The sequence below is a fragment of the Cydia splendana genome, chromosome 15 (genome assembly GCF_910591565.1).
Source record: "Cydia splendana chromosome 15, ilCydSple1.2, whole genome shotgun sequence".
Taxonomy (NCBI): Eukaryota; Metazoa; Arthropoda; class Insecta; order Lepidoptera; family Tortricidae; genus Cydia; species Cydia splendana.
This window is the reverse complement of record NC_085974.1, coordinates 1,267,291-1,280,850: the sequence shown is the minus strand read 5'-3', so window position 1 is coordinate 1,280,850 and position 13,560 is coordinate 1,267,291. Positions and strand designations below refer to the sequence as shown.

General features: G+C 38.3%; 2 protein-coding genes across 2 annotated transcripts in view; one reads left to right on the top strand and one right to left on the bottom strand.

Moving 5' to 3' along the window:
• Positions 1-13,560, bottom strand: part of LOC134797412 (ankyrin repeat domain-containing protein 6) — a 110,325-nt gene that overhangs the window by 41,559 nt on the left and 55,206 nt on the right. The window lies entirely within an intron of this gene.
• Positions 6,652-13,443, top strand: LOC134797228 (uncharacterized). Its single transcript, XM_063769454.1, has 8 exons — positions 6,652-6,919; positions 7,528-7,653; positions 8,305-8,413; positions 9,398-9,558; positions 10,173-10,250; positions 10,797-10,879; positions 11,225-11,353; positions 13,189-13,443. Exons 1-8 carry the CDS (start codon positions 6,874-6,876, stop codon positions 13,378-13,380), a joined length of 924 nt encoding a protein of 307 aa, XP_063625524.1. The 5' UTR covers positions 6,652-6,873; the 3' UTR covers positions 13,381-13,443.

Genomic DNA, 13,560 nt, shown 5'->3' with positions numbered 1-13,560 from the left:
TATTGTATAAATGTGTACTTATACTGAAATAAATGATATTCTATTCTATTCTAAATGATGACCCCAAGCTCGCGCCAAAATGTGCACGGTACCTACCTACTGATATCATTTTGATGTAAATTGACCTACTAAATGATATTTTGGTTATTATTCTCTCGTACTTGTCCGCACAGGGTTCGAATCCCTTTCTAGTAAAAGAGGCACCTGTGACTGTTATAATGACACGGTAGTTTCAAGTTCTATAGTAGCCGATCTGCAATGGCCAATGCCGGTCACAGCGGACCGGCGGCGGCGCGCGCGCGCAGGCATTCGTCTCGCTACTCTCGCTGTTCTATGCGGAATGGATTGGACGCGCTCAGCTAGGGTTCAGCGTCTGCGTATTGAATTTTCTGTACTAGATAGCTATCTTGCCGGCTGTACACTCTCGGCGAGACACCCCGAGACAGGCCGAGAGCGAGTGTGTACAGACTGCTCTCGTCTTGTCTCGTCTCGCCGTTCCCCGATTGCGGTCGGTTTTTTGCGGCCGAGTCAAAGGGTCTCGCTGCTCTCAAGATATATTACTCAAGGTTTGGAGAGGTTAATCTACTAGATGAATGAGCTTGAATCTTTTTTTAATCTTGACAGACTTCATCTTCTTAAATGTACACGTAGAGGTGGTTATAGAACCTATATAAACGCACTTAGGTACTTTTTAGTTCGCAATTTTATATTTTAACGATTTTTAATCTAATTTGGTAGTTCAGCAAATAAGTCCAGATATAGAGTTGATGCGAATTCGCATAGAAATTATTGATCTCAATATTCCCATGTATATATATGTAGGTAGTTATTACGTAATAATATAAAGTCCATCTTTTGAACTTTTGGTAGGTGCGATTTTCTTCTATGCAATCAAGATTAAACAAACATTCATTGACTATACCTACCTTAAATATTCCTTTTTAAAACAAGTATTTTACTTCTTACGGCTCAAAGTCGTTGTGTTTATATAAATAAAAAGCTTAAGCATCAAAACTACTAAAGCACTTCATTAAATCGGAGGTCCCTCGCTTCGCAACTCACAAGTGCGATGGCCACTTCAAAGGCTTTTGTAACCTCCAGAGAGCCGTTACACAAACAAAACTTCATACTAACACAACACAATAAACTGGATTTTAGTAGATCTTATACCATTGCAATAAGAGTTACGAATGGTTAGTCAACTATGCCCAAATGTTAGCTTTAGCTAGGCCTTGGCAAGTTTAGCTTAATAAGTGTGCATAGCTCTAATGAAAAACGCTGTATGTCTCTATGGAAATTGTACACACATAAGTCATTTCATTGTTAAGTTACGCGTAGGTATTACCTGTCATGAAAGAAGGTAACATGTCTTGAATAGATTCTTCACCAAAGGTTCTTCTACTGTGGACCTTAAACATGGTTATAGTGCCTTTGCAATGGTACGTATTAGCAGACCTTGATTTGGTTCATCTTGTTGGTTGAAATTTGACCTCATTGGCGTATCGTAAGCAAACTGACAGGTGTTCTTGGGTCAAACAGATCACTGTGTTATGTCTTTCCTGTAGACATACACAAGAGTTAAGGGCTATAAAGGTTAATTTTCTTATTTAACCCTTGACTAACTCCGCGTGAAAAGGTCCTCCTTTTATTTAGAGAACTATGATAAAATCATTACTTACATGCCCACAAGCTGTTAACTATTGCCCACAGGAGAGAAAACTAGCGTGTTCGCGCGAACTGTACATTTTTCTCTCCTGTGGGCAATAGTTAACAGCTTGTGGGCATGTAAGTAATGATTTTATCATAATTCTGTAAATAAAAGGAGGACCTTTTCACGTGGATAAGGGTTAAATAAGAAAATTAACCTTTATAGCCCTTAACTCTTGTGTATGTCTACAGGAAAGACATAACACAGTGATCTGTTTGACCCTCTTATTTAATTTCTGATTGAAGGTGTAAGTACGTGAGTAAATTTTGTTTACAAATATGAATGTGGTACGTACCTATGTTAAGAGCGGACATTGTAACGATATGAGCTGCACATTGGTCTTAAATTGAGAACAGTGGGAGTATGACCAGTGTCGTAGACATTTTCATGCCTTCACGGAAGAATACAAGGACGAAGAAAGAAAAAGAAGGTTGACTGGCAAATAATAACCTGTGGCATTAAGTACGCTTTTACTGTGCTATGGTTAGTTCAGAGTGTTGCTGTCTCTTAACCACTCAGACCATAGTCTAATAAAACATGGTCTTCTCTTCCCAGAGTGACACAGGCCTGCGTCACAATAACATGGCCGCTATATATAGCGCTATCGCATACTATCATATAGCGCTGTCGCACGATGACGTAGGCTTGTGTCAGTCAGGTGACCTATGTAGAAAAGACGGGAAGAGAGTACCAGGCGGAGTATATTATTATACCATGACTCAGACGTATATTTATTTTGCCAAGTCAGCGTTGGGAACTTAAGTGATGGGCGGGACACATTGCTCGTAGAACCAACCGTTGAGCAGATGATGACTATTCCCCATAATAGCAGTATAAATATGAATGCTTATGTGACTATAATAATGTACACAAGTATTGTAACGTTGCTACGTACCGTTGTAACCACCATATGCAAACCGCAATGAGGGACCGCAATGACTAGGAGTATACCTATTCAGATTTGCCGACATAGCCCACCGGATTAGGGAATGCAAATCGGTTATTTTCGGTTATTTTTTGTATGGAAATGATCGGTTATTAACCGAAACCGCGGTTATTTCCATACAAAAAATAACCGATTTGCATTCCCTACACCGGATTAGCAAGCTGAAGTGGCAATGGGCAGGCCACATTGCACGCAGAGAAGATGGCCGATGGGGTCGAAAAGTGCTCGAGTGGAGACCACGGACTAGCAAGCGCAGCGTAGGACGTCCACCCACAAGATGGACAGACGATCTTGTTACGGTCGCCGGAAGACGCTGGATGCGGGTCGCTTCCAACCGGCACGTATGGATCGAGGTCCAAGGGGGAGGCCTATGTTCAGCAGTGGACGTCTTATGGCTGAGATGATGATGATGATGATGATGACCTATTCAGATTTAGCATCTGTTTTTGATTGGATGTTGATATGACGTTACTCCCAGCGCATTTCGCTCGCGTTTATTTAGGATTTTAGGTAAAAAAATTAACTTCTCTCATTATTTCAATACTTAGTAGGTTTAGGTTCACGTGATACATAGTGGGTAGGAAAAAAGTTTCACTTTATTCATGTTTAAAACAATTAACTTTCAACGATTTGTGTAAACGCTTATTGGTAAAAGAAAGATAAATAGAGAGTGGCATCACGTTAATATCAAATTGACAGCATATTTGATAAATTCTGAATGCCGCTTTAGGTATGCGTGCACAACCGCTGGTTTTTGCTGCATCGCACCACATAATTTAATACGGAAGAGTCTAGCATAAATATATTTACCTATTTAAACTTATGTAATGTTTAAGTACCACCATTGACGCAGTGAGATGGAAAGTACTTATACCAATAAGTAGTATTAAGTAGTCAGCTCAGGTGCTGTTGTATCTACGTAACTTATGAATTTCTTTTTTGGATTTACTAACTATGGATTCGTTAATATCATGAAGAGTTATTACTTGGAAGGTTAAATTGTAATCAACCGTTACGCGCAATATCCCTGTATGTTATTGTTAAATGAAGGTTTAAGTACACCTATACCTGTATATTAGACATAACCTAATACGTACGTACTTATTCACATTACGAAATCTTAGACAAACTACTTTTCATTCAAAAGACATCATGTACTGCGTAATAAGCTTAATTTACTTAAGGTTAAGGCCGATTAAGTATACGTACATATTTGCCACGACAAATGAATTATTAATATCGTAAGCGTAGAGTTCAATTCACAATGACAAGACGGTCGCGTCCGCTAAGCTTCATAGCTTCTATTTGTTTTGGAGAGAGCGTACTTGCGTGGTACTCACTATTTACTACTAAAACAGCCTTCGAACTTCTTAACTTGATCTCTATATTTGTGTCTGCGGCCGGCAAAAGGTCCCACTGTGTCGCTTCCCATAAATACGCTTTGACAGGTTATTATACTTACTAGCGACCCGGCTTCGCACGGGTTAACAAATTATACACTTAAACCTTCCTCAAGAATCACTCTATTGATAGGTGAAAACCGCATGAAAATCTCTTCAGTCGTTTTTGAGTTTATCGCGAACATACAAACAGACAGACGCGGCGGGGGACTTTGTTTTATAAGGTACTAGCTGACCCGGTGAACTTCGTTTCACCTAGAGTCGGTCCATAAAAAGTCTGCAGCGGATTTGATAGCCCACGCAGTGCAAGTGTCATTTATACGTCATAATTTCATAGAAGTTTGACGTTTAAAATAACACTTGCACTGCGAGGGCTATCAAATCCGCTGCAGACTATTCTTGGTCTGACTCTAGGTACATGTATGCATTTGTTTTTTTTTGCACGTTAAATACGGATTATACAATCATTGTATTACAGGCATTATATCAACAAATACGTATACGTACCTAAATATCTGTTGTATCGGTTCACTATTATATGACTTGTACGAAACAGGCAACATTATACTACAATATGTCAATGTCTTGCATTCAAATAAGCTTGTGGAATATAACGCGAAGTTTTCTAATTATCATTACACACATCTTTGATTCCAAAATAATCATCATTTTCGAATTCTGCACTAAACATAGGTTTAGTGCAGAATTCGAAAATGATGCATGCTATAAAACGACACCCATGATGACTTTTATATCAAACTGCACGTCAGACATATTTGGATTCCAAAACAGTCATCATTTTCGAATTCTGCACTCCCTAAAACCTATAAAACGACATCCATGACGACTTTTATGATTAAGTGCACGGTAGACATCTCGGATTCCAAAATAGTCACTATTTTCGAAATCGGCACTCCCTAAAACCTATAAAACGACACCCATGATGACTTTTATGACAAAGTGCACGGCAGACATCTTAGATTCCAAAACAGTCATCATTTACGAAACCGGCACTCCCTGAAACCTATAAAACGACATCCATGACGTCTTTTATGACAAAGTGCACGGTCGACATCTTGGATTCTAAAACAGTTATCATTTTCGAAACCGGCAATCCCAAAAACCTATAAAACGACACCCATGATGACTTTTATGACAAAGTGTTTGGCTCCCATCTTTTTTTTTACGTACAAAAATGACCCCCTGTCAACTTTCAATCGAGATTTAATCGAAAATTTAGTCGATTAATATTCAGATTAATTCAATTTCAATCGTATGTTAGGTCGACTAAATTAATCGTGAATAATTTAATCGACGATTAAAATTGACGTTTAACTTTTTTATTCGATTAATCGAATAAAAAGTTATTCGATTAATACTCATCTGTGGTCAAGTCATTACATTTCCGTAAGTTGATGAAAATCGACTAAAAAACAACGATACAATTAAAACAAAAACCAAATGACAATAAAATGAAATTCGATGTGAAAAAAAGGTTATTTAATAATACAAACAAATAATACAAAGTTGCAAAAATCAGCATTAAAATCGATTCGACTAATTCGTTTATAATCGCTACATTTGACAAACGTAAACGTGATGTAACCTTATGGTTTTGCTTATGGTTAGCCTCATCACTATAGTGCATGCATAGATGGATGCTGATACGCAATAATGTGTCAACCCACATTAATTTTTCAATAAGAAGTCAACTCAAAATATTGACGCTTAAAGTTGACATTTTATTGCAAAATGGATGTGGGATGACTCATTTTTGCTAAACACCATCCAAATATAAATATGTCAATCCGTTGTCATTACTGTCACTATTTTACAATTTTAAAATCTCAAATACGGCGTAATCCTAACATTGTGGATATATCTTGTCGGTTCGAAACCCTTTTTTTAAATACGTTATTTAATTTGAGGTAAGAGTTTACCGTATCGACGGGATGAACATCAAATGTTTGACAGGTAAGATACCTAGGAACATTTTGTATGGGAATGATTTTTCTTTCATTATTTTGTTTTCGTAAATTTTTTCAATGGTTTTAACAGTTATTCTGCTATTCTGGGCCGAGACTAATCCAACAAATCAAAAATCATGAAAATCGGTCCAGCCGTTCACGGGTTATGGGTGCTGGAACAAACACGACTTTGTTTTATATATATAGATAAGGTGTAGTGATTAAGTTCAAATCCGGATCTTACCACCACCACCTCTCCTTAAGTCTTCGTACAGCAACTTGTGTTAATACGGATGTGGCACTATTCGCTCGGTGTATTTATTTACCTGGAAAAGAAAATTTAAAGAATTAGTAACTATTTACATCAACTTGACAAAAAAGGAGTTACATAAGAATATCGATAAATTACTCAAACATTTGTTTTTATGAAAGATACTAAAACTTACTTAATGCATATTTTTTACAAATGTGAAGTATTTAGTGGCATCAAAAGTACACAGTTTGTGTAACCATCTCGTATCCCTATCCATATCAGTTACAAAATTGGTCACTTACTAGTCTACTTCCATATCAGTACGTATTGCAAAAGCAATGAAATAAATCTAGCTCAAAACATACACAATACACTCGTGTAGTGTTTTTGATCAGATTTTATTTTGTAAACATTCATTTAGCATCGGTTGTTTACGAAGTTGTTATTCATAATAATATCATTACTGAGGAGTAGTCGTTTTGTTAAATCAGTGCTGTGCTAAAATAATATTGTTGTAAAAAAATGTTGGGTGAATATTTTAATATTCTTAAATTAGAGTAATATAAAATGCAACTAAGCAACAGCAATGAACTATAGACATGGACTGGGCAAGATTACAATTACTAACAGTACTGAGTTTTCAAAGTAAGTTGTTAGTTATTTAATCGTATGGCGTCTTTACGTGAGTTGTATAAATTAAATAAAATCCGTCATTAGACCAAAGAAAATAGTCAAGCTAGGTAAAAAACAGTTTTTAATATTCGGCGAATACGAATGTTCATTTTTAAAATGATTTTAGTAAGTAAGCACCTGGCGTGAAGGTACACTGTACGCACAGTGTTAATAAGGCGTATTGTATTAAATTAATAAGGTAGAGTTAGACCTATAAAAGTATGCAGAGATTTTGACCCACGCAGTGCAAGTGTTATTTTAAACCTCAAACTTCTATGAAATTATGACGTATAAATAACACTTGAACTGCGAGGGCTATCAAAATCGCTGCAGACTTGGTCTAACTCTATGTATAATTGCTAAGACAAATTGTAACACATTAAAATTCCCGTTTTATATTAAAATTGTCTTCAACCAATGTCTACCATATCGTCAGGTGACAACCAAAACTCACTATTTACTAAAAAATAATTAAACAAAAATCAACCTTATGCAGGTTATATGGTTCACTATGGCTATTAACTTGTGGTAGTAATTAGTGAGTTTTGGTTGTCACCTGACGAAATATTGTCGGTTTGCAGTTTGTATCGGGATCAAATGGGACAAGATTCGGTGCTCGTTCGACCGGCAGCCCGTCCAAAATGGTTTGCTGCCCCAAGAACAGTTTGGACGATTCCCCTGGCTAGGCGTTATTCAGTATGACTTTTGTATGTATCTATCTTGCCTTGACATGACAAGTTACCTACTTGAAGTTGTGACAAGCAATTAAGTAATCTTGAGTTAACGCTAGTTAGTTTCGTTTTCAATTTAACGCAAATAAGGCGGATTATTTAACCCTGACGCAGAAATATATATCTCTACAGAAATATTTTCATACATAATATACCTACTTAGGTAACTTAAACCAATTGCGGAAAGTACAAAAGGGCTTAAATTCGGTATGAAACCCATATACACAACAAATAGGCCTCCTTTTCGAAACTCCTTAATTTCAGTACGGTTTTCTTTAAATAAACAATTTGTAATATACCTGCAATGATTCTTAAATACTTATATTTTAATCCAGTAGATGGCGCTGGTATCATTTTATCGAATGGTTTACCTTCCGCAAGTAACCTTAACACGTATTAAAGTATGATATAAAATAAGATAATCGCGAAGCGTCTGGTTTCCTTCCTCGCACAAAGTATCAGCATTGCGATACAGCGAGGAAATGCCGCCAGCATCCTTGGTACAATGCCTTAAGGGCCTATTTTAGATTTAAGCTAGTTATTAATTTCGCTTAGTAGTACCACTGTATATATATTGTATGTAAATAAATGGTTTTTTCCCAAATAAGATAGTTGTTTTGATTGCAGTCTACGCCGGGAAGATGCGTTACGCGCTGACCGGCGCCGTACGTATCCATCCGTGGTACGCGCTTGCACCAGCTGAAGATGTCTTTAAAATTGACCGCGAAACCGTATCGTTAGTATCACCAACTTTTCCCACCCACATTTTTCATTATTTTCCGCACAGCACTTCTAACCTCCGTTCACAGATACGACATAATACGACATAAGTTAAGCGCGTTCCTAAACAGCTTTGTGGATTTTGGTGTAGCGTACTCTTATCGGATACATAAATAAATAATAAATAAATATTGGGGACATCTTACACAGATCAACCTAGCCCCAAACTAAGCAAAGCTTGTACTATGGGTGCTAGACGACGATATACATACTTATATAGATAAATACATACTTATATACATAGAAAACACCCATGACTCAGGAACAAATATTAGTGTTCATCACACAAATAAATGCCCTTACTGGGATTCGAACCCAGGACCATCGGCTTCGCAGGCAGGGTCACTACCCACTAGGCCAGACCGGTCGTCAAATTTATTTGTAGTAGTAGTAATAGTATTTATTAAACATAAATACTTCTTTGTAAGGTTCCGTAGTCAAATGGAACTGGCACATCATTCGATGTCTTTAAAAATAATTTGCTAAGAGCGTTTTTTGTACAGTGTATACTTTTGGAAATAATCTCTTCGAAATTTAAACATATTGGGTTGAGCCATTTATTATTACCAGTGATCGTACATTTTCCAGCATTTTTGGTGCACGAAGTGTTGTTAACGGAATTGGCATAAATAAGTAATTTCAACCCTAATGATTAATTAGCGTTTATTACGTTATTACGTTGATATTAACCTTAATTTACCATTTCAGTTGAAATTATCTATACCAATTCTGTTAACACCACTCTGCTGCACCAAAAATTCTGGAAAATGTGCGATCACTGATTATTACTATTATTTTTCAATTAAATGAATTGAATATTAAAACGACTTAAGGAAATTACGCCCTACTTGTATGGGTTTTCTATGAAGACATGGAACCCTCCATTATGCGTGGTCCGATACGCACTTGGCCGATTTCAAAAGGTTAATTTTTTTAACAGGAACAGCACACACTTCATAGTATGGCACAGCGCCGAGGTGAAGTACTACATGGGCGTACAGGACTACATTCTGCACCACGAGTTTAGTACCAACATCACATTTGCGACCCTGGCCATGATGGTACTGGTTCCGGATAAATTCAACAAACTGGGACATGCTGGTAGGTATCTTCTTTCTCGTTCCCTCATTACTGAGGATCGTGACCATATGTGTTTTGTCTCCATTTTGTGCGATCATAAGCCGCTACCGAGTATGTCAGTGGCAAACTCGTGGTAAGGCTACAGCAGCTTCAAACGAATCTGCTAGGAGAGTTTTATCGTGGTCGAGGCATTTGAGTTAGTGATTAGTGAAATAAAAATGATTTTAAAAAGAAAAGCTGAAGTACTTAGCGGTAGATCTACAATATCTATATTTTACAAGCCTTATTTAACTTGCAATGTATGTATGTAAGTTGGTACCTATATTATCATCTATGTTTGTACGGGTCTTGCACGTTAAATTTGCCCCCTTTCCCCGTTTTCCTTGAAACTGAAAATTTGCATGCTAAATTGTGTGACAATGCAATATTATGGTACCATCGAGCTGATCCGATGATGGGACAGGTTAGTGGCCATAGGAGCTCTGTGATAATGATAAATCAACACAATCTAATTGTGTTTGAGCTTGTTAGAATTGTCTCGATGCATACTAGATGTCAATTGAAATAAAAGTACAGTCAGCAATAAAAGCTTCTGTCAAAAATGAAATTTATTACAAAAACTTATTTCTTTCTAGGACCTGCTTTGCCCATCTGCCTGCCCGCTAAAGGATCCGGCGCATTTAGAAACTTCTACGTTGTCAGAATGTCAGATGGTATAATACACTCACTTGTATGACTTACTTACTGCTGTGGCGCAACGACCCGAAGTGGATCTTTACCTCCGACACCAAAGACTGCTATGCTATTTATCTACTCTGTCCAAAGCCGTTTCTGTTCACTTGTATGAAATCGGTATTAATGAATTAGGTTATTTTTAGGGTTCCGTACCCAAAGGGTAAAACGGGACCCTATTACTAAGACTCCGCTGTCCGTCCGTCCGTCTGTCACCAGGCTGTATCTCACGGACCGTGATACTAGCTATCAGTTGAAATTTTCACAGATGATGTAGGTATTTTTGTTGCCGCTATAACAACAAATACTAAAAACAGAATAAAATAAAGATTTAAGTGGGGCTCCCATACAACAAACGTGATTTTTGACCGAAGTTAAACAATGTCGGGCGGGGTCAGTACTTGGATGGGTGACCGTTTCTTTTTTTTTGCTTTTTTTTTGCATTATGGTACGGAACCCTTCGTGCGCGAGTCCGACTCGCACTTGCCCGGTTTTTATTAAGTAACCATACATTTCTGGTCTTTTAGTTACAGGTGAGTTGAGGAAAGAAGTGACTAAGGTGGACCTCGTTCATAAGGATGATTGTATAACATTTTATAAAAAAGCCCAGGTAAGTGTGCTTACATCGATAATTTTGTACCTACCTGAACTTCTTTAAAAATCAGTCATCGACTATCATCATTAAAATTCACCACTAAACTAGAGGCTCTATGAAGACTGTGTAGACCTCACGAACCCATCTGGCTAAGCCATTATGAAAAAAATCCAAAAACTGAATCGAAATAAGAATCTATTTAATTCTTGAATCTGCTCACAAAATTTCACGAGAATCGGTTGAGAATTGCAACCTGTCGAGGAGAACATCCGGTCCGGACATATCTACCAAAGAAATTTTGCCCAAGCTGAAACGGAGACCTTCGCTAACGCACCGAGCAATTAAAGTGCCTTTCTCTAGTTGGACTACAAAATGATGGCGCCAACGCACATGCTCTGCGCAGTGGTGCACGCGCGGCGCGCGCAGCCCTGCATCTGGGATAGCGGTGCAGTGTTAGTCTCTCGAGAGTCTGAACTATATTGGACACTGGTAAGTACCTAATTGTCTAGCTGACGTTCAGGATTCAAATTAGGTACGCCCTCGCCAGAATTATGTCATTTTGATCCCTTGCAGTGGCGTGCACTTCATAAAGGCAAAAAGGCACTGCCTACCCTACTATAATTCCGATGTCTATCCTCTTAAACTACTTAATTTAATTTATACTTGATCGTACTATCAGTAATCGATATAACTTAAAACATTCTAAAAATTAATAAGCGCTCCATCTACCGGTTAAGCTTTGTCATCAAGTCATCATCTATAATAATTCTACGCGACGAAGTTTACACCACGCGGCACTAGCGCCACTAGTGCCTTGCACGGCAAAGACAGAAAACATTTCCGTCTAAATCTTTCTATGTGTGCCTTCGTCGTTACGCGGTTACAGTGTAGTGGGCCTTCCTATAAGTACGAGCACACAATTATACAAGTAACGCACACATTTAGACGCAATAGGCAGTGTCTTTCGTACCAAACGTAAACGAATGACGCCCGAAAGTTTCCGAATAGTTCCGATGTTTATGTGACTATTTTAAAAAGTAGCATTTGCTATGGTAATTTAGTGCAAATACGAGACTATTTTTTTATTCGTTTACAGTATTTGGTTAAGTTTATTTTCATTTTTTATTCGGTCGCCATTGTTTGTTTGTTTTGGTGAGTTTATGAGATAACAGTTAACAGTTGCCGGAAATTATAAAGTGCGATTAGTGAAAAAATGGATAATTTAACTGTGAAAGTTGTGGTGGGTGTGTGTGTGTGCAAACTATTAAAAATGATGCGTTTTCGAAGCTTTCGTTTAGCCAAAAAAAGAAGTAATTGAAAAGACTTGACAACAAAATGAAAACCATCACGCAATTTTTTTGGTGAGTTAGTAGCTCTCATTTTTTAAGGATCCGTATCCAAAGGGTAAAACGGGACTCTATTACTAAGACTCTGCTGTCCTTCCGTCCGTCCGTCTGTCATCAGGCTGTATCTCACGAACCGTGATAGCTAGACAGTTGAAATTTTCACAGATGTATTTCTGTTGCCGCTATAACAACAAACACTAAAAACAGAATAAAATAAAGATTTAAGTGGAGCTCCCATACAACAAACGTGATTTTTGACCGAAGTTAAGCAACGTAGGGCGGGGTACTTGGATGGGTGACCGTTTTTTTTTTGCCTTTTTTTGTATTATGGTACGGAACCCTTCGTGCGCGAGTCCGACTCGCACTTTCCCGGTTTTCTGATATAATTTTGCCTACCCAGTCCCAAATCTCTGTGCACGCGACTGATCCCTTGTGGCACAATCTACTACCATTCGTGTCATTCACGATGACGCGCAGATTTGTCAAATCTAACCTTTAAAAACATGACAATACGAGTCAACGCACGCGTCTTCGTGAATGACACGATCTATATAAACTTGATATTATTTATTCAGAGACCATACTTTTATATCCGCAACGCAGGCTTCGTCAGGTAAACACAAATTTACAATCAGCTACAGGCATCATCATAAAAAACTACAGCGATAAAATCCGCAACAGGCTTCGTCAACTCACTTACTCTAAAAAGTATTAATAAAAACAAAAAACAAAAAAAAACCTACAAATAAAATACACCCTCCAACTCACCGCCAGCAGGCAGTGTACCCAACAGGCTGGCCGCATTTCCCCGTTGAATAGCGATGCTAATTCTCTGGGCAAAATACTGGCCAGCCCTTTGGTCGCCCGTGGCATCGACCAAACGCGACGCCAAATCCTTATATAAGCGCCGGGCGGGGGCTTGGCGATCTATATTGTTTTGACTTCGACGATTTTTAAAGACTCTTTATTTGGTTGCAGTTAGGTTTCAGCTCCCGTGGTCCTGGCTGCGGCGCGCCTGCGCGCTTCGTCGACGTGAACAGCCATATGGAATGGATCGACGCTCAGATAGCAGCCGCGTCTTATTACCAGTGTGAAGACTGCCTGTACCAGTGCTGTAATGCTGTCTATGCACCTTCAGCTCGAGGAAATAAAACGCTGCCTTTTATATAAACACAAGGCTCGCCGCCGCTTCTCACTATCTTTGCGGCACATGCTGTCACGCTGATTATCCTCCATCTGTACGTCTACCATCAGTTTTGACATTGACATATACGCTCACGTCTACGTAACTTACTTTCTATGCATCTCGCTCGTACTCGCATATTGCAAGCGAGATGTACAGAAAGTAAA

Excerpts from the sequence above, each read along its gene's own strand:
- LOC134797228 (XM_063769454.1), top strand. The coding sequence starts at position 6,874 with ATGGACTGGGCAAGATTACAATTACTAACAGTACTGAGTTTTCAAA. Across the intron at positions 6,920-7,527 it reads AACAGTACTGAGTTTTCAAA|TTTGTATCGGGATCAAATGG; the intron begins GTAAGTTGTTAG and ends GTCGGTTTGCAG. Across the intron at positions 7,654-8,304 it reads CGTTATTCAGTATGACTTTT|TCTACGCCGGGAAGATGCGT; the intron begins GTATGTATCTAT and ends TTTTGATTGCAG.